The sequence below is a fragment of the Anguilla anguilla genome, chromosome 3, assembly GCF_013347855.1.
Source record: "Anguilla anguilla isolate fAngAng1 chromosome 3, fAngAng1.pri, whole genome shotgun sequence".
NCBI classification, from domain to species: Eukaryota; Metazoa; Chordata; class Actinopteri; order Anguilliformes; family Anguillidae; genus Anguilla; species Anguilla anguilla.
The window spans coordinates 18,078,904-18,098,686 of NC_049203.1; the positions used below are offsets into that span (position 1 = coordinate 18,078,904).

The window sequence follows — 19,783 nt, forward strand, 5'->3', positions numbered from 1 at the left end:
GATAACATGTTTTCAAAACACTCCCATTTCATTGAGACAACATGTCCAGGGGAGGCAGCAGAGCATGTTATCTGTTATGCTATCAGAAAGCAATTGAGATTTAACTGAATGAAATTCGGTTCAAACCCCAGCCACATTTTCTATGACGCTTATGTGATATAAGTGACACCATATCTGAAGAGTGGAGGGTCCAAGGTATTCAAAACACCCCCATATCATTGAGACAACATGTCCAGGGGAGGCAGCAGCGCATAGTTGATGTTACAAGGTAGCACAGAATGTTGAAGTAATGCATTTTAAATTACTCTAATTCTTCCCTTACCATTCAGTTAAACTCATGTACTGATGTAATGTTGTATTAGATATTGCAATAATAATTAAAAGTAATGGGTGTATTTTATCTTCAATTCTCCTTTAAAATTTTTGCATTGTCATTGTTAAAAATGTAGGGAAAAAATGAAGACAGATTTGTTTGTAATTAATATTAGTGTTGTGAATAGTTTTACAATGTCTGTGTTTAAAATCGAAGTTGTTTTAATATTGTACAAATAGAAAACGAATAGTTCATATTTTAGGACAACTGCAGTCCGATTTGTCCTTAATTTCATTATGTTGAACGTAACAGTGGTTTTATCGTCGGACTTTTATTTTGAAATTTTCAGACCCGCGCGAAAGTCCTTACTGTCGCTAGTTCACACTGCTGATCTAGTGCCTTCCTATAATACAACCCTTGCCAGTTCTTGTGATTGGCTAACACAGGGACTTTACGCTGATTTTACAGGAATGTTCTAAGACATTTTGTGGAAATGATCGTAAGAACCGCCTATAAAAAGATGATTGGTTTTGAAAAGGGTGCCAAGTCACACACTATTTGCACAGGTGAAGTTGCGAATAATACATGACCGGTTGTTTTGCGTTTCGTTTTTTCGAAAGGATATTCCGCATGTTGAACTGTATACATTATTCATGTACCTCTTAAATCGCGACTCATTCATAGAAAAGTATACTAATGACTGAGTAATTCTACTTTGTTGTTGCCTATACTTTGTACGGACTGCACGCGAGAAGGAATACTTCGGTAAACTGTAACTATCACCACATTAAACCTGGACGCGACGGAAGATTTATTTTCTTTCTGATTGTAGGGTTGCAGAGTTGCTGAAATTATCTCGCCAGGAAAACAGGTATGCACATTTATCAAATAGAAAACGTATTATTTTTGAATGTATAAATATTGTGACGTGCTATAAGGATTCCATTTTTAGTAAAAAGTAAATGTCCAACCTTAATTAAACTCTAACAGAGTTAATTCAACTCTTAAAATATAACATTTGGTCCCACTCTGGTATGTGTAAGCGTTGAATTAATACTGGACATTTTACTGTGTAGGTTTTAGTTCAGTAGTTCAGCACTATTGTTCGGAATGATGCCTAAGCCGCTGCCTAGCACTAACAACTTCCTTGTTATTATTATTACGGGGCCAAGCACTGAAGGGCGACGGAACCTTATTATTATTATTATTATTATTATTATTATTCTCCCCATGGAAGTCTATGGCAGCCCCTATAACCGGCTGTTCGGTTTTTACTGAAGTTTGCAGAATGGGAGAGGATTATGCCAACAGGCCATGAAACAAAATTTACATCGCTTGGCCAAAGGGGGGCGCTGTAGCATGCGATTGAAATAGCAAACTTTGAACAGGCATATCTCATGCCCCGTTTGACCTAGAATCATGAAATTTTGCACACATATGCCACTCCTCATGAGGAACAAATTTGCCGCAAGGGCCCATCACTTCCGGTTACTTAGATTTTCCGCCATTTTGAATTGTATGCAAAACTATAAACGATAGAACTCCTCCTAGGATTTTTTACCGATCTGCATGAAACTTGGTATACATAATATATGGAGCAATGTCTACTAATTAATTAATTGGATTTTTGAAAAGTTAAAAAAACAATGCCACTATGAGCCAATGAATATTGGGGAGGGCGTGGCTTTTCACATAAAGCCCTGCGATAGATTGCCCTGCCTCTCGCCCAATGCATGCTGGGATAGACTCCAGCACCCCCCGACCCAGAACAGGATAAACGGGTATAGATTTTGGATGGGTGGATTATTAGTTGTAACAGTAGTAATAAACATGAACAGTGTGTATTTTATACTTTTGTGTGCAATTTGTTGATTATTTTATCTATTGCCATACTGTAAATATCTCTGCAAATTAAATTCCCTTTCAATGTAAGCATTTACATTTGGTAAATGGTAAATGGTAAATGGACTGCATTTATATAGCGCTTTTATCCAAAGCGCTTTACAATTGATGCCTCTCATTCGCCAGAGCAGTTAGGGGTTAGGTGTCTTGCTCAAGGACACTTCAACACGCCCAGGGTGGGGTTTGAACCGACAACCCTCCGCCTGCCAGACAATCGCTCTTACCTCCTGAGCTATGTCGCCCCCATTTCAATGTAACTATGCCTTTACGAGAAACTGAAATATAACATGAAATCCTAATAAAACGGATGTTCTTTAACTGAGGGGATGTGGGGCGTTACATGTATTTAATGTTGAGTTCTTGTATGTATTCTGAAGTACCATTGCATGTGCAGAATGAATCAATGGGAAGAGGTCCAGAAGCTCGACGTCAGGTTTCAGGAGCAAGTAGCCAGCCTGTACAGCAACTTTCCCATGGAGGTGCGGGAAGAGCTAGCCACGTGGATTGAGAGCCAGAACTGGTTGGTGTTCACAAGTGTCAGATCCTAATATATTGATTTTTATGCATGTTGAAGACTCAAGCACAACTTCCACCAGCAGCTTGAAGCCTTAATTCAAACTGGTAAAACCTGTTGTGCTACCCTTGTTCCTGGAAGACTGTGCTATAAAGTTACAAGTTGTGCTACAAGTTGTCTGCAGCTGAAATCTAGGGCCCTATTAAATGCATGGAAGAATCGATGAAAATACCTTTGATGTAAAGATGACTGCACTGTATGCACTGTAACCTCATATTCATTGTTTTATTTCAAATCCAATGTGCTGGAGTACAGAGCCAAACAAGAAAAATTGTGTCCTTTCACAATGAACAATATGTGTGTGTGTGTGCGCGTATGTGTGTGTGCATGCATGCATGCATGTATGTGTGTACTGGAATTTTTCCTGGATCTCAGACCTTTAAAGTCATTAGGGATAAAACAACTACTGATTACCAGAGGCATTGTAAACATTGAAATGCTTTTCCAACCTTTTTCGGTTTGTTTATGTTTTCTCAGGGATACGGCCTCAAACCATGAGCCTATGGCTGTGGTCCTGACCTCCAGCCTTCTGGCTGAGCTTGAAAAGCAGTGCTCTCACCAGCAGAGCTTTTGTCACAGGCACACGCTGAAGAGAATCAACCAACAGCTGCAGGCCAGTTTGCTCAGGATACTGGGGGTTGAGCTTCCTCCCAGCCAAGCAGTACTCTACCCACCAGCCAATAACCCGTTTACCCATATACACTGCAGATAGCTTGGCTAGGAGAAGGAGTTATATGGGACCAACAGTTCAATGGCAAATTGAAACTTTTTTGTACTTTAGGGAAATCTAGTACAAGAGCAACACAACAAATCTCATGCTCTCTCTCCCTCTCAGGAAACATACAAAGACAGCCCCTTATACATGGCCAGTGTAATAGCCAGCTTTCTGAGAGAGGAAAGACGGATAATCGCAATGGCCAGTGAAATGGAGCAGGTACAGTTCACTCAGAGGTGTGCTCTGTTGTTTATAAAGCATTATGCAGTCCTGTTATATCAGTTTTCCTGTTGCCATCAGGGATCCCAGGAAATGTCTATGCAGAATTCTCTGGTACCTGAGAGACACAAGTACATAGATACCCAGGTGGCCATCACCAGGTGCTCAGTACAGGTAAGAGCCACCTCACCTGCTGGCCAGGTATGTGTCTTTTGCTAAGTGGATAGCACAGTCATAGCTTTCCTCCTTTGTCGACAGAGATTGGATCAGAATATGAAGGTTATGGAGGACATGCAAGATGACTTTGATTCCCGATACAGAAAGGTCTTCTCTGGAGGTAGGCAATTCTCAAGGCACACTCCATTGCTCTCAATGTTTTGCTACATAGATCTTTAGTAGTTCCACATATCATCCTGAGATTTTCCATTCTTGTGCTCGAGGAGTTTATGATCCAGGACATGTATACTTGTACCTGTTTTATATATGTGATCTCTCTGTTCTCCTTTAGTTTGCATTTTGCCAAGATAATTGCATTCACTTTATTTCTACCTAAATTGTGAATATAAAATATAATTTATTAATTATTTTGATTATTATTGTAAATGGTACAAGTGTCTTGCTTCATTTAAGCTATGTGATGCTCACATCTGGAGTTAATAAGCCTTAAATAGAACACTACCGAAATGAGCAAGGATTGGCCAGATTTGGCATCTGTGCCAAGGGGTTAAGTACTTTGACTTCAACAGCAGTGCCTCCCATGGAAACGGAATATGAAACCTTGGAGTTTGAAGCCCAGTTTCCAAAACATGATAGTACCTCCACCAAACACTTACCAGCTAATGTTACATTAGATAAAAAAAATAACATAAAATTGTACTGACATCAAAGTAAATTGTTAGTCCTTGTATGAAGGACTGGGACTGGTAGCTTATAGCACAGAGCTCTTATGTCACTCAGAAAACTGAGAAAAACCAGTGCATTCATTCAACAGTTCTCATAAAGTTGCACACGACGAGGGTAGTTTGCTAAATTACGCCAGCCACAAATTAATCATTATCTTTAAACCAGTATCTAGGGAGACCCAAACTGCAGGGGATTAATCGCCATTTGGATCTGGCTGATATCCCCAGAGGAATGAGGGCATTGCTTTGCAGCTGGTGAATTTCAGTGTTTACAATGGTAGGCTCGTGCTAAAGCAGCACACAACAGGCAGCACATTATAGACCATTTCTAGCACCTCATGTAGTATTTAGAATACCGATGAGAAACATTAACACATTTGAACATAACAGGAATTAAACTGGAATAAAAGACTGCCGAAAAATAAAAATGTGAAACAAACTGGAATAATCACAACTGGTAAAATACTGCGAAAATACTGTCCCAACTGTGCTTAGATTTACTCACCTGCTAATTAGGTGTACATGTAACAGAGGCCCTAGGGGTTTTTGTGCAGGCTTAATGAAGAGCTAGACATGAGTTTGTAGGTAAGTGGCAACCTTAGATGGGTCGATTCTCATAAGTCATGTATTTTTATATTCCTGCCTGAGAATTGAACCTACGACTTTGGAGTTACTAGCCCAGTTCCCTAACCATTACTTTGCACTTGCATCTACCTGTAGCTTGAGTGCTCCACCAACAGGTACACAATGACTAATCATGCTCTCCCGCTCACAATACTATGCAATTGGAAAAACCTGCTTTAATGCTTCACTATACAGTCTCTGTTATCACTTCATACAACATGCAAGAAATCTGCACCTGTCCATCTCACCCACCCACCTGTAGAACATACTGAATGCTGGCCTTTTTTTTCTTCTCAGATCCAGCCAATGGAACTCCAGGGTTTCTGAAAGAGGAAGCCTTTAAGTTGCAAGAGGTATTCAGTGAAGTAGACTGTAAACGGAAGGTGGGTCCTTGTAAAAAGGCTTAAAAACAACTGAGAAACCAAGGACTTGAAAAAGACGAATAATTTATTTTTAAAAAGCACCAGCAGAACAAATGATCATAGTGGCTCACCTCTTCCCCTCTGCCCCTACTGACAGTCCTTAAATAGGTTGAGCCAATCAATTGCTCCTGGTTTCAATTGCCTCAAATTAACAAATTAAATTCAATTAAACAATTAAATAAAATCAATTAAACAATTAGTAAGCTAGTGAAGGGCCACTCCTTCACAGTCCTGTTCCAGACCTCTATGCATGGAGAGAAATGGCCTGCATGTTTATGACAGGATTGTGTGTTTAGGTTGAGGGGTTGTCAGATTACGCATTATTCAGAAAGTATGAATATGGATGATCAGCTGCTGTGATGCTAGCCCAATGAGGTGGGATGGGTGGGGTCCGTTTACAGGAGGTCCTTACTGAAATCACAGTGGTTGTCAGAGACATTGATGTGCTGATGAATTCTGAGCTTGCGCTTGAGCTGAATGATTGGAAACGGCGTCAGCAGATTGCCTGCATCGGGGGACCATCAGCAACTGAACTCGACCTGCTCCAGAACTGGTACAGGACCAACCCCCATAAACACATACAATACACTCACACACACACACACACACACATGCTGTACATGCACACATGCATGCAGAGTGGGCCCTTTCTCATATTTTTTCCACTGCAAAATTTCTAGATCTGTCCCTACAATATACACACACATGCACTCACACATGCTTACAGTATATATGCAATGACTTTGTGACTGTCAGTCGAGCCTGGCTTCAACACTGGGATCATTCAGTATGGCAGGTGCACTGAAGGCAGCTTGATTCCACTTTGTCTTTGCTGTGCAGGTTCACACTAACAGCTCAGAGCCTGTTCCAGATCAAACGACAACTGGACAAACTGCAGGAGCTGGTCAGGAAAGTCACCTATGAGGGCAACCCTGTTGACCAGCAAAGAGCTCAACTAGAGGAAGTGGTCAATCACCTTATCTCTCTCCTCATTAAAAGGTACTGTAGTTGTAATGTACCACCTCATCAAGGTACAGGAAGCACTCACCCACCCAGAGATACACTCACAACATTTACTATTGGCCTCATAAACAGGTACACACAACACTTACCTATGACCTCATAAACAGATACACACAACACTTACCATAAGCTTATATACAGGTACACAAAACACTTGCCTATCACCTCAAATGGGTAAATGATACATGTTATGCAGAACATCTCTCTTTGTATATCCAGACAGGGAGTATTTGAAGGTGATATGCAATATCCCATCTTGTCAAAAGTGGGGTTCAACTAAACGTGGGTTACTTCATGTCATTCCAAGCCATCATTGATGAGTAATATTCTGTGAAAGTGTGGTGCTGTTTCAATGACAGGGCCGTTCAATCTGAGCATACTTGTGATATGATGTCATGTTGTGTCACTGTGACATCACTCCACAGCTCATTTGTGGTGGAACTGCAGCCCTGCTTGTCCAACCTGTCTGAGAAACCTCTTGTCATAAAGACTACGACCCAGTTTTCCACCAAGGTCAGGTGAGAGAAATCCCAACAGAAGCTTTGACACCAACACATCTTCTCCAGAAAAAAACAGTCTTGTGCATCTCTCCACCACAGAAGGATAACAACCTGGCTACAGTTTATGGATGTACTTGTTAAAGCACAGATTCAAGGATTTGGACCTGGGAGTTAGACACTTGACTCTTTGGTAAAATGTCTTCAGAAAGGGAATCTAACTTATTTGCACTAGTGAAAATTCAACATACAACATACTCATTTTATTGTTTTGATTTTGAATACTGCAAGTCCTTTGTTGCGATCTTCCCCTAACACATTTTATTTTTCAGATTGTTGGTTAAACTACCCGAGGTGGACTATCAGCTAAGAGTCAAGATAACATTTGACAAGTAAGTTCATTAAATAAGAAGAGTGTGGGCTAAAATGACACCATATCACCCAATATTTTACTGAATTAGGTATGCTATTTTTTCTAATGAGGAAATCACAATGGAGCCTAAATTTTTGCCCTATCATTAAATATCTTTTTGCGCTCATGACTTTTTTGCTTGTGGCGTTTTATTTTCCCCTGAGATTATAATAAATCATAATCTGTGAACATAACCTAGAAAATATATATTGGCCTCAGAGAGGCCATTATAATAGCATTAAACGTTGATTTATCTGAGTTGCTGTGAGCTGATATGTATGGCAATTCTGCTCCAGTTTTAAATCCCTGGAGTTTTGATAATAGTATTAACAACGTGTTTCTTCTACCCATGAATTCAGCCAGCGGATTTCACTAATTATTTATATCTCCTTCCTAAATGATTGTGGCAATTATCAAATCGAACACGTTTTCCCTATTCATTTCAATGAGACCTTTCATTTTTGATATCAAGAATAAAATTTTAACTAGTTAAAATAGGAATTCTTGATATCAAGAATTGTATTTTAACTAGTTAAAATGGGACATTCTAATTAAAACTAGCTTACATTCTACTATTGATATCAAGAATTCCAATTTTAAAATTGATAGTTAAAATTGAATTCATGATATCAGAAATAGGTATTTTAACTAGTTTAAATTATATTGTTGATATCAGTAATTGATTTTCTGATATCAGAAATTGGCATTTTAACTAGGTCAAATTCCAACTCCAATTGAAATGAATGAGAAAAACATTTTCAATCTGACTAGTTAAAATAGAATTTCCGATATCAAGAATTGGCATTTTAACTAGTTAAAATTTAATTTCCGATATCAATAATATGCATTTTAACCAGTTGTCAGAAATACACATTATAACTAGTTACAATTGAATTTATGATATCAAGATTTTTCATTCTAACTGGTTAGAATTGAATCCTCTAGAAATGAATTAAAGCTAAAACTGCTTGCCATACATGTACCGACTGAGGGTTTATATTTCTCCCATTCCATTTTCTTAGGGACCCACCCCCTAACCGAGTGTGAGTATATCTTTCCTTACGTTTTCTCCCTGATCTTGAATTACTAGCCATATCTGAAGTTAGTCTATTGCTACAGATGCCAACTTGTGAAAGCAGAACTGGGAAGTTGTGTCAATCATTTCAGAAAATCAGTATTCCCAAGCAACAATAAGCTAGGGGGAAATTGTAGTTTCCATTTCACCACAATGAAATACATTATAAAATATGTTTTTTTAAAAATAAATATTGTTTTACCTGTACAGGTGCCGACACTTCACCATGTCAGGCAATAATACAAAAGTGATGGATGTTGAGTCATCAAATGGCTGTCTCTCTGCAGAGTTCAAACGCCTGGTAACATCAGCCTTTTTCCTGTTTAACAGTTTCACGGAATAATGCTCACACAAAGACTCAGGTCCTGGCTAGAACTACTGTCAGTAATGTAACCTAGGTCTGCCTAAATCTAAGCCTGAACTCTTATTCCGCAACAAAAGCAACTTCTCAAAAACTTCTCATGCAAAATGACACAATCGCGGTTTGCTCCCTGTAGGAGCTGAGAGAGCAGAAGTCTGTAAATGGAGTGAAGGGGCATGAGGTGAGACAAACACACAATCCTTCTGCAGTGAAATAGTATTTATATCTCACTTAAAGCAGTGACAGGAGGTGGGAGAGAAGGAGTCCAGATGTGAGCTGAATCCAGCTTTTGTTTAGGCCTTTTGTCTATAGTTCTGTCTTTAGCAATCGGTGCACTAGCGTGCATCTCAGTTATCCTCATGTAAAAGATGAACATCTATATATTATTTTCTGAATTCATGTCCCTCTTGCGCTAAAACCCTGGAAATCAATATTTAGATTTCACTTACGCATGAAGAACAATAGATGGCAGTATTACACTGACAGATCAATTGACTAAAGATCACCTGACTGAAGTGCTGCTCAGACTTGAACTGGAATCACCAATGGAAGTGTGAGTTAACTGTAGGTGCTCTGGCATAATAGCTATCAGAACAACCATTTTTCAGTGAATTCAACATGTTGTCTGTTATATGAACTGACAAAGAGATTTTGGCAAAAACAGATGAAAATCACAGCTGGTATTTAGATGGTCCATAGACATACCAGTTTCATGCAGCCATTTGCATATCCACTTCTATATTTTATTTTTAATCACATTAGAATACACAAATGCATAATAATGTGAATATTCAGCCCATCCAATCAGTTTGTGGTTGGGGCGTTTTAGCTGATCACTCTACGTAGTTCGTCTTTGTTAGGACACACTTGTTTTTTCTCAGAGTTTTCTCACAGTAACAGAGGAGCTCCATGCTATCAGCTACCAGGCCCAGTTCTGCATACGAGGCCTAACAGTTGACTTGGAGGTCAGTACCCTTCTATGTTCCCTTCGGTCTAATATAATATAAGCTAAACTGGTAATTGTTTGGGTGGAGGTAGCATCATGTTTTGGGAACTGATATTGTAACTCCTTGGTGGTAGATTCAGTTCCCAGGGAAGACACTGCTGTTGTATGATTAAACAATACTTATCCTGAATTGCTTTAGTAAAATGCTATAAAATATTAAAATTTATAGACATGATTTTTACATGGAAAAATACACCCTGTAATTTTCTCTGGAAAAGAGCATTTACTAAAATGCTTAAAATGTAAAAAAGGAATGTGCTTTATAGATACTCTCTTTAAGGATCATTAACTTGGTTTGTGCATGAAAGATTTCTCTTATAATTTCTAAATACTTTCTGGCTTTTTGTAACATGCTACATGTGAGCTGTGCTGCCAACACACAATGATAATTGTAAGGTGAAACATTGGTAGAACGCACATGAGGTGTTCACAGCTAGGTACCTGTGCGGAGTGCAAGGACTCACCCCGCAGTTAAGACGGGATTAAGATGGGTCATAAAGTAAAAGTCCTGCCATGAACTCAGCCAGCTGATTTTACAAATTAGTTCTACATTCAGGCTGAAGAATTGTGCTAATTAGCAAATGCAGGTGACTGGAAGAAAATACTGGGGAGATCTTTTACTTTTTAAAGTAAAAGATCTCCCCACCTCTGGATCTGTACGGTAACAGACTACAGCTTGACCCCAGGATCGAGGGTTTTAATTTGCCCACACAGTCCCTTCTTCATGGCGCAGTAGCGACCCCTCTGGTTAATGGGGGCCTTCTGCAGTCTTCCTTCTCCACCTGTGCCATCAGCGCAGTCCTCTGATGCAGTACCTGCACAGATCGGCAGAAAGTGGATTCAGGACCTGTGCGTTTCAGCAAACAGATGAGCCAGTATGCACCTTCCCAAATTCAGATAGGATTATAGGCTACATATTGGTGGCCGTTGAGCTGACTCCTTCGCAGTCCCCTTTTTACAACAAAGCACTGGGATCCTCAGATGAAAAATGCTATATACGTGCAGTAAATTATTACTGTTGATTCTGGTCTGCCTCTCCTCTCCAGACACACTCACTTCCCCTGGTGGTCATCTCCAATCTCATCCAAATGGCCAACGGAAGGGCCTCAATCATGTGGTACAACATGCTGAACGAAGAACCCAAGGTAATCTAAGGCCCCGTTCACATTACAGCTAAATACAGTTGTCACTCCTCATTTTAGTGCTTAATATGGTATTCAAACAGTGCGGTTATGAATGAGAGTGGCAACTAGTAGTAACTGTAGCGACTACCGAAGTTGACTCTTGTTTCTATGCAAATAAGCTTGGTTGTGTGAATATAAATGAGAACAGAAGTTGACGACTGGTAGCAGATGCACAGTAAACTGTGCAAAGGTTCCTGACTTCATTTCATTCCCTGAAACCAGACAGTACGTTCAACTCAGTGTACACAAAATATATGTGTGTGTAGGGACACCGAACATGTGCGACGCCAGTTAATAACGAAAATGCAAGTATGAACGGGGCCTAAGTGACACCAGTTTGGTTTCATGGTATTTCTGCTTGAAATCACTCAAACTTCCATTTAGGCAGTACATTGCATGTCTCACATAATGGCTTATCCTGACTTTTGACTCATCCTGACTTTTGACACTTGAATCCATTTGTCATTTTCAAAATTTTGTTGACCCCCCCATTCTTTTTGTCTCCTTTAAATGAATTACCCCCTCTCCTTTTTTCCTCCTCTGTCACTGAACCATTTCTCTCCTTTGTTTTCTGCCTTCTAACCCCCCCCCAATCCTTTGCTTTGCCCAGAATCTGTTGTTCTTTACTAGCCCGTCAAGTTGCACCTGGGCTCAGCTGTCTGAGGTTCTCCACTGGCAGTTCTCCTCCTTTGTCGGGCTTGGGCTCAACAGGGAACAGCTGAGCATGCTGGGAAATAAACTTCTGGGTGAGTCAGCCAATGTTACACATTCACACATCCGTTTTATCCAGTTTTCTTGGAACACACTTATGTAAAATGGCTGGAAAATGCTGAACTCCAGTTCTGAACTCTTGCGACTTTGGGATGTTTGTCAGCTGTCATTAATTCCACAAAAAGCTGAACGGATATGACTGCTGCAAGATGACTGTTGCCAACATGTTAATGATGTAAATTCCCTCACAATGTCTGTGCTGTCTGGGAGCAGTCTCATAAAACAGTGCTGTTAAATTGTGTGTTAAGGTCTTGCTGACACAATGCTTTTTGAGATTGTATATATACTTCCCTGCAGGTCCACAGGCCTCCTACAATGACTGTCAAGTTTCTTGGGCTATGTTCTGTAAGGTAAGGGACTGAAATAACCACATCATTGCAGTAATGCCTTGACACATCTTCCATTTGAATCACTCTTCAGGAGGAAGGTGTGGATATGTCAGTGACTACTGATCACAGAAGACTTCACAAACAGCACTACAGAGGCTACATTTCAAGATGCAAACCATTAGCTAGCCACAACAACAATTTGCTAAAAAGCACCTAAAAGCCTGGAGAGTTCTGGGGGAAAAAAAATCTTATGGACAGCTGAGACCAAGATTCACTTGATGACTGTATTAAAGTGTGGAGGCCAAAAGCAACTGCCCAAGATCCAAAGCACCCCTGTGAAACATGGTGGTGGGGGTTTTATGGTTTGGGCATATATGGCTACCACAGCACTAAGTCTTCATTGATAATGTAACTTCTGATAGCAGCAGCAGAACAAATTCTAAAGCGTACAGATATGTTGCATCTGCTCTGGTTCAAATACCTTCAAACTCATTGGATGGTGCTTCATCCTACAGCAAGACAATGATCCCAAACAAACCGCTAAGGTAACAAAGTTTTCAAAGCCAAAAACGGGAAAATTCTTGACTGGCCAAGGCAGTCACTTGATCGTCATGTCAACTGATATGTTTCATATGCTGAAGAGAAAACTTAAGGCAACAAGCCCCTGAAACAAGCAGGAGCTGAAGATTCAGGCCAGGCAGAGCATCACCAGAGAAGATACTCAGCACCTGGTGATGTCTATGGGTCACAGACTTAAAGCAGTCATTGCATGGAATTATATGTGACAAACTACTAAACCTAATTACTTTAATTTACACAATATTAATACGTCCCAAACATTATGGTCTCCTGAAATGGGGGGCTGTGTGTAAAAAGTGCAGTAGTTTCTACATGGTGAAACCAAAGTGTATAAACCCTTAAATAACAGCTGAGAATGTGCACTTTAACCTCATGTGAAGTTTTTGACTACAAATCTAAAATTGTGGAGTACAGAGCCAAATCAAGAAAAGAAATATATCTTTGTCTCAAACATTATTGGGCTCACTGTATGAGACTTGTGGAGATGAAGGACTCAGGTCACTGAATAGTATTTGAAAAATAACCCACAAGGACACTATAAATTAATGTATTATCTCTTCAGCATTAGAAGTGTTTCTATATTCAGCTTTGTGAGCACATGTGGCCCCTCACGTTTTTCAGGAGAACCTTCCTGGGAGGTCTTTCACTTTTTGGATGTGGCTGGACTCCATCCTGGAATTCATCAAGAAATACCTGCAGAATCTCTGGATGGATGGGTGAGAGTCTGAAAGACAAAGTTTTTTAATAGTTGCCTATATACATAATTATAGCATTCAGTCTGCTGGAGAAGCGGATTGGTCTCATCTGCGCTGGCTGGTAGAGAGAGCACGCGCACCTGGGTTGCGTTAATTAATCAGCCCAAGAGCTTAAAAAAGGGGGAAGGGTAAGGATATTAGTTTCTTTGATTTTTGTGTTGGCGTGGGTGCACTCTCTCTCTCCATGCGGCAACCAACGGTGTTTCCCGGAACTGCCGCATCTCCCTGGGGTGCCACATGGGCTGGTGACAATTTATATATATGTGTGTGTGTGTGTATATATATATATATATATATATATATATATACACTCCTGGGGAAAAAATGGCAAAATATTAAGCTTTTAATGGTCTTAACAACAAATCATTGGTCAGAAAATTGGCAAGAACTAAACAAATGCACTCCTGAGACCTCCTGTGCCACCATTTGCTCGTTTACTGTTGCTGCAGTGAACTGTTTGGGGAAAAGCTAGAAACAGGGAAGTTCACTTATATAGTCTTCTTGTACGCAAAGGTGAAGACTATATAAGTGAACTTCCCTGTTTCTAGCTTTTCCCCAAACAGAAAATCTGCTCCAAAAAAAACAAAATATCATGCAGGGGTTGCTGTCAGAAACCGCATAGCTGGTCTTCGTCAGGCCAACTGTAGCTATTCTGAAATTAACAAGAAAGCAGAGGAAATCTCTATTTCTTTATCAGCTATTAAGAGAATAGGTCAACGCTTTGAAACAACAGGTAATGTTGCCAGAAAGAAAAGATCTGGAAGGCCCAAAGCCTCATCATGCAGGGATGACCACCTGCTGAAGTTTACAGTTCTCAAAGACAGGGAAAAAAGCCTACAAAAACTGTCAGCAGAATTCAAGACCTCAGAAAACAAGACTCTTTCGAGAAGATCAATACAGAAGGTTATCTAATGCAGGTTTTATGTCTAGAAGATGTATTAAAATGCCATTGCTGTCTCAGAAAAACATCGAAGACAGAATGAAGTTTTTAGCAGAATATGTAAAGTTTGATTCCGAGTGGTTCAGCAGAGTTGTGTGGAGTGATGAATCACGATTTGAGTTGCATGGTGATGCTCCAGAGAGGTGTCTTCAAAGATCTGGTGAGAAATACAATAGTGAATGCATCTCTACCACGGTTAAGCATGGAGGAAGAGGTGTCATGGTGTGGGGAGCCTTTTCAGCTGCTGGTACTGGTGAGCTGCTTCACTGTGAAAAGTCAATTAATGCTTTGGAATACAGGATAATATTGCAGAAAGGCTTGCTTCCCACACCTGAAAAGTTGTTTTCTAAAGAGGAATGATCAGATGTTATTTTTCAACAAAACAATGCTCCTGCCCACACTGCAAAGACCACCAAAAAGTAGCTTGAGAACAAGTCCATCAGACTCATGTTTTGGCCTGGTCAGAGTCCAGATTTGAACCCTATAGAGAATATTTGGTCTCACATTAAACACAAACTAACCAGGAAACATTTTTCAACTACTCGTCAACTGTTTGAAGCCATCAAAATTGGATGGAACAACATTGACTCTTCTTTCTGTAAAAAGCTGTCCGCAAGTTTACCCATAAGGCCTAAACATTTAAAGAAATCGAAGGGAAAAGCTATCCCATACTAAGTTACTTAGTCTATTTTATCTATTTGTTTAATTCTTGCTAATTTCCTGACCAATGATTTGTTATTAAGACCATTAAAAGCTTTTTGCCTTGGAGTGTGTATATATATATATATATATATATATATATATATATATATATATACGCTTGAACACCACTCCACGGTGCTGATCAGTCTCACATACAAGTCAATTAGCTTTTTTACCGATCAAGAGAGTTGCTGGCATGTTTCAGACCAGATCATCTATTTTTGTATACACTCATAAGCCATTGATTTTCCATTAGAATATGGTTGGAGATGTGATATGCACAGACCCAAGTTGAGTACGGTACTGTTAATGCAGGTGCATCATGGGATTTGTGACTAAGGAGCGAGAGCGGATTCTGCTGAAGGACAGGGAGGTGGGGACTTTTCTGCTGCGTTTCAGCGAGAGTCATCTGGGAGGGATCACCTTCACCTGGGTGGACCAGTGCAATGACCGTGAGTGACCCACTATCACAGCTCCATCCATCACAGCTGCAAAGTTACAGCCAGTGTAATCTGCAAAATATGACAGAGGTCCTCTCAAGCTGAAAGGACTGAAACTCATTAATTCCTCCTCTTTCAGACAATGTGCACATTTGTAGTTTTATGCAGTTAATTGTGCATCTCTTTCAGGAAACGTAAAGCTCAGTTCGGTTGTCCCTTATACAAAACAACGCCTCAGCACTCTGCCTTTCGCCAACATCGTTCGCGAATACAAGCTGATCAACAATGGTGTCCTGTCCGAAAACCCGCTGAAGTTTCTGTACCCACACATCCCCATGGAGGAGGCCTTTGGGAAACATTGCATTAAACAGCAGGTTGCAGGCAAGGCATCTGGTCTGAGTGGGTCCAACCCAAACACAGGCCTCACTGCTTATCTTAGAGGAAGAGTGACTTCCACATTTGCTGTCTCAGTTTAACAGACACTCATTCACATTGACTCAACATAAAGTGTATACAAATTCAAATCAGCCTGTCACTGTACATACTATATTGTCATGCTACAGTTAAAGGTTTGACTCAGAACGTAATAGTAAAGGACCCCAGAACACCAATCAGGGTGTGCTCTGTAGATAACTGGCTGAAAGTTAAATAATTAAATAAAAATACAAAATTGAGAGAGGTTGTAGTTTGAAAGTTTGGGTTTTCAGCCTGCTTAAGCAGTTTGGACTTGGGGGTGTCTGGTGACACCAGGCTAGGCCAAAGCATGAACTTGCAAGGTCCTGCGTGCACAAGCAACTTTATAATGGTAGACAGTGCAGCACTTAATCTCACAAACTGAATTCAAAAGCACTCACTTTTGCAAACCTGAACAAGATATTTTCCCTCCCCACAGCATTTGATTACCTCCAGTCTGATTTTATGCCCATCTCCATTGTGTAAGTAGACATTTCTTTTGCTTTGATTTTCTTATTTCAGATGGTTGGTTTTAGTTTTCTACTACAAAGTGTCCTGAGAGGGTTTTGTGTGCAATCTCCCAGTTCTGACTCCAGGCTTGCAGATTCTCCACCCCTGGAGATGCCTGTCCTGTCACCATGGTCACTAGATACCATTTCCCAGTCCTTGGACCCTTCCAACTTCCTGCATGACCTGTTGAGTGAGAATGAGGTGTGCAATCTGAAATGTAATGTGTGGTAAAATGGAATCAGTTCATACAGCCCCCTGGGAAATGGTACAGTAAAGCCTTATTGTGGGTGTATGTAATTAGTGATCACCCACATGTACTCTTTGAAATCAGAGGAATATTCAAATTGAAAAACAAAAAGAAATTCAAGGCACTGATGTGGCAGTACAACTGACAAGGCTTGTAGGCATATTCCACCCTCACTTCAAATAGTCTTTTTATATTACTAACACCCCCCCCCCCCCCCAAAGAGTACCTTTAAATTCTCATATTTTTTATATCAATAAAATATTGTGTGAGTATTACAATGAATCATTTAAGATATAATACATTTTCTAGCATTTTGCTAAATGCAATGCATTGGCAGTGTTATGGATTGAACAACACAGGTTCAAACACTCTAGTTTTTTTTGGCTAACATAATATTAGGCCTACAATCAAGAAGACCTATGCAATATTCGCAAAACACAATAATCATATAAGGGAATCCATCGGTTGAGAGGAAAACAGAAAAACATGAATTGCACCAAAGGAAAATAAAATGGAGATCTGTCAACGTTGGTTTGGCTGGCAAAACAAAAAAAATATCCAAGCCAGCCTGCCTGGTAGTGGGAACGGTTTGCCCATTTAAGCACAATAGAACCTACTGAACAAAACTCGAAAAAGGGTGCTACGATGACACCATTTTAACAAACAACATGCACTATAAACATGATAGAGGAACAACAATGGGATGAACAGTGCATTCCATCATTTCCAATGCCATAGGCCACCATACCTTAACCACAGCACTCAAAACAGCACCACTGCACACCTGTTCTCTCTGTCACTTCCACACTCTGTATGCACATGACCATAATGCGTAATAGTTAGGGAACTGAACTTATAACTCAAAGGGTCGATTCCCTTGTGGGGCACTGCTGTTGTACCATTAAGCACTGTACTTTAATTGCTTCAGTATGTATAAACTGATTGTGTTTAACAAATACAAAATTAGTAAGTTGTTCTGGATTGTAGCATCTGCTAAATGCCAGGGTATTTAAAAATAGTTTACTGCTTTGTCCTAGTTTTGAGTGAAAAGTTATTTATTAAAAGATATAAAAAGGTAAATCTTTACTTGAATTAAAAGCAAAATATGACAGAAGACAGTGTTCAAAATGTGACAGAAGACAGTGTTCAGATTAAAAAGCTACATTACAATTATATTAATTTGTGATTTGAATATGATATATTATGGTTTTATAATTCAAAAACCTTTTTGGATTGCAGATGAGTTTATCATTTTCAGAGTGATAAGCAACGCGGGTCCTCCAGCATGCATCCTGGTGCAGTGACCTTCCAGAAATGATACACCTTCATCTCTGTCTTCTGGTATGACAGAGAGAAAAGGAACATAAGCTCTCATTTCTTTTTTTCTTTGAGGGTTAGAATCAGGGGTTAAATTTGGGGTGGACGCAGGTGGACGGTGTCCACCCACCTTAGTTTAAAGAAAAGTTTTGCGCCCCACCAATTTTCAGCTCGCCAGTCGCTGCTAAGAAAGATGGATAAAGGAGGAAGAAAGAGAGGACAAAAGAGGAGAATGACCGATTATTTTCGTGGGTAAAAAAAATTCTCAGCATTACAACTTTCGGAACTTACATTAGTCACAGGTGTCAAATAAAAGGTGTTTTCCTGTTGACCCTTCACTGTAAATACTGCAGATAGCTATTGCTTTTAAAACATTCATTTAACATTCATAAGAATGAGCCAAGGCATTTAGGTTCTCTTTACAACTAAAGGTATCAAATGACAATCTATTGTATCAGACAAAATTTTCTAATACCCTCGTTCCACAAATACCCATTGTGTGGTTGGAATGCATGTTGAAATATGAGTTTAGAATGTTTAGAAAGTCAAATTGGCTATGTTGACATGTTATGTTTTTTTTCTTTGTATTATCTTTTTTTTGGTTAATAATATTTGTCCTGGAAAACTAAATGTCAACATGAAACTTTCATTAAAGCGTGTGTTTACACTTCTGGAGATATCTTGGTCTCATGAGTTTTGGTCCTGACCCATGTCTGTGTGAACCTGATTTGCGTGGCATGATAAGAAACACTGTAACTGACATTGCGTCTGTTGGAGGAGAGAACATGCTTGTTCGAGATTTCCTGAATCCATCATGGAGGTTGTAGCAATGAGCACTGTTAAAATAAGATTTGGCATTCCAAAATGGGAAGAAAATGTGGGTAAAATCATTAATATAAAGAATTGCTTGCAAAACAATTGTCATTTATAGTTGTGAACATTAACTATCACAACACCCTCACAGGGTGTAGCATGTTCTGTCCGGTACATTGTTACTGTACAGTTGAGAGTGTTAATGTTTTCATGTATTCCAGTTAAGTCTGTAGCCAGTGGTTGTGCCAAGGTGAATGTACTCTTCTACAGTCTCAATATGTTCCCATAATATTAACATTATGGTTTTCTAATGATAGTTGCAGGTTAGGCCGTTGCATGATTGTGTGCACTGCACTGTGTAAACAATCTTTCTTCAAAAAGATATAAGTGATAATGCCCTGATGTGGTTATTTAAACTACTAAGCCATCATTCTGCTGCTGTCACCTGATTATGATGAAGCATGAACACTTAAAGCAAACCTGCAGTCCCTGAATACTAAATATCACTGGTGTTCCTAAGCTACAGCTAAATATTTTCTTTGGCCCACCACCCCTTCCCACTCCTTTTTTTCTCTTGAGTTCCTCTTAATTATCCTGGTGAAATTAACAAGGTAATAGTACAGCCAATATTTCATATAAATTAACATAACCTTGTGTTTCATTCATTTGCATCCCCGAGTAGCCCTACACCATTCACT

The 19,783-nt window shown here is 39.7% G+C and overlaps 1 protein-coding gene across 1 annotated transcript; it reads left to right on the forward strand.

Moving 5' to 3' along the window:
* Window positions 1–680: 680 nt before the first annotated feature.
* On the forward strand, window positions 681–18,949 carry stat4 (signal transducer and activator of transcription 4). Its single transcript, XM_035409505.1, has 25 exons — window positions 681–879; window positions 1,146–1,184; window positions 2,610–2,735; window positions 3,267–3,402; window positions 3,625–3,723; window positions 3,805–3,897; window positions 3,982–4,060; window positions 5,547–5,632; window positions 6,073–6,224; window positions 6,512–6,670; window positions 7,120–7,212; window positions 7,524–7,583; window positions 8,626–8,646; window positions 8,889–8,979; window positions 9,176–9,220; window positions 9,921–10,004; window positions 11,092–11,190; window positions 11,840–11,975; window positions 12,298–12,350; window positions 13,530–13,624; window positions 15,621–15,757; window positions 15,935–16,126; window positions 16,638–16,680; window positions 16,783–16,909; window positions 18,195–18,949. The coding sequence occupies exons 3-25, from the start codon at window positions 2,611–2,613 to the stop codon at window positions 18,216–18,218; spliced, it is 2,229 nt and encodes a 742-aa protein (XP_035265396.1). The 5' UTR covers window positions 681–879; window positions 1,146–1,184; window position 2,610; the 3' UTR covers window positions 18,219–18,949.
* Window positions 18,950–19,783: the final 834 nt, after the last annotated feature.

What these genes read in the sequence shown, in the direction of transcription:
- stat4 (XM_035409505.1), top strand. Translation starts at nt 2,611, where the DNA reads ATGAATCAATGGGAAGAGGTCCAGAAGCTCGACGTCAGGTTTCAGGAG. An exon ending in CAGTTTTCCACCAAGGTCAG is followed by an intron (nt 7,213 to 7,523) that starts GTGAGAGAAATC and finishes TTTATTTTTCAG; the next exon opens with ATTGTTGGTTAAACTACCCG. An exon ending in CTGCAGAGTTCAAACGCCTG is followed by an intron (nt 8,980 to 9,175) that starts GTAACATCAGCC and finishes TGCTCCCTGTAG; the next exon opens with GAGCTGAGAGAGCAGAAGTC.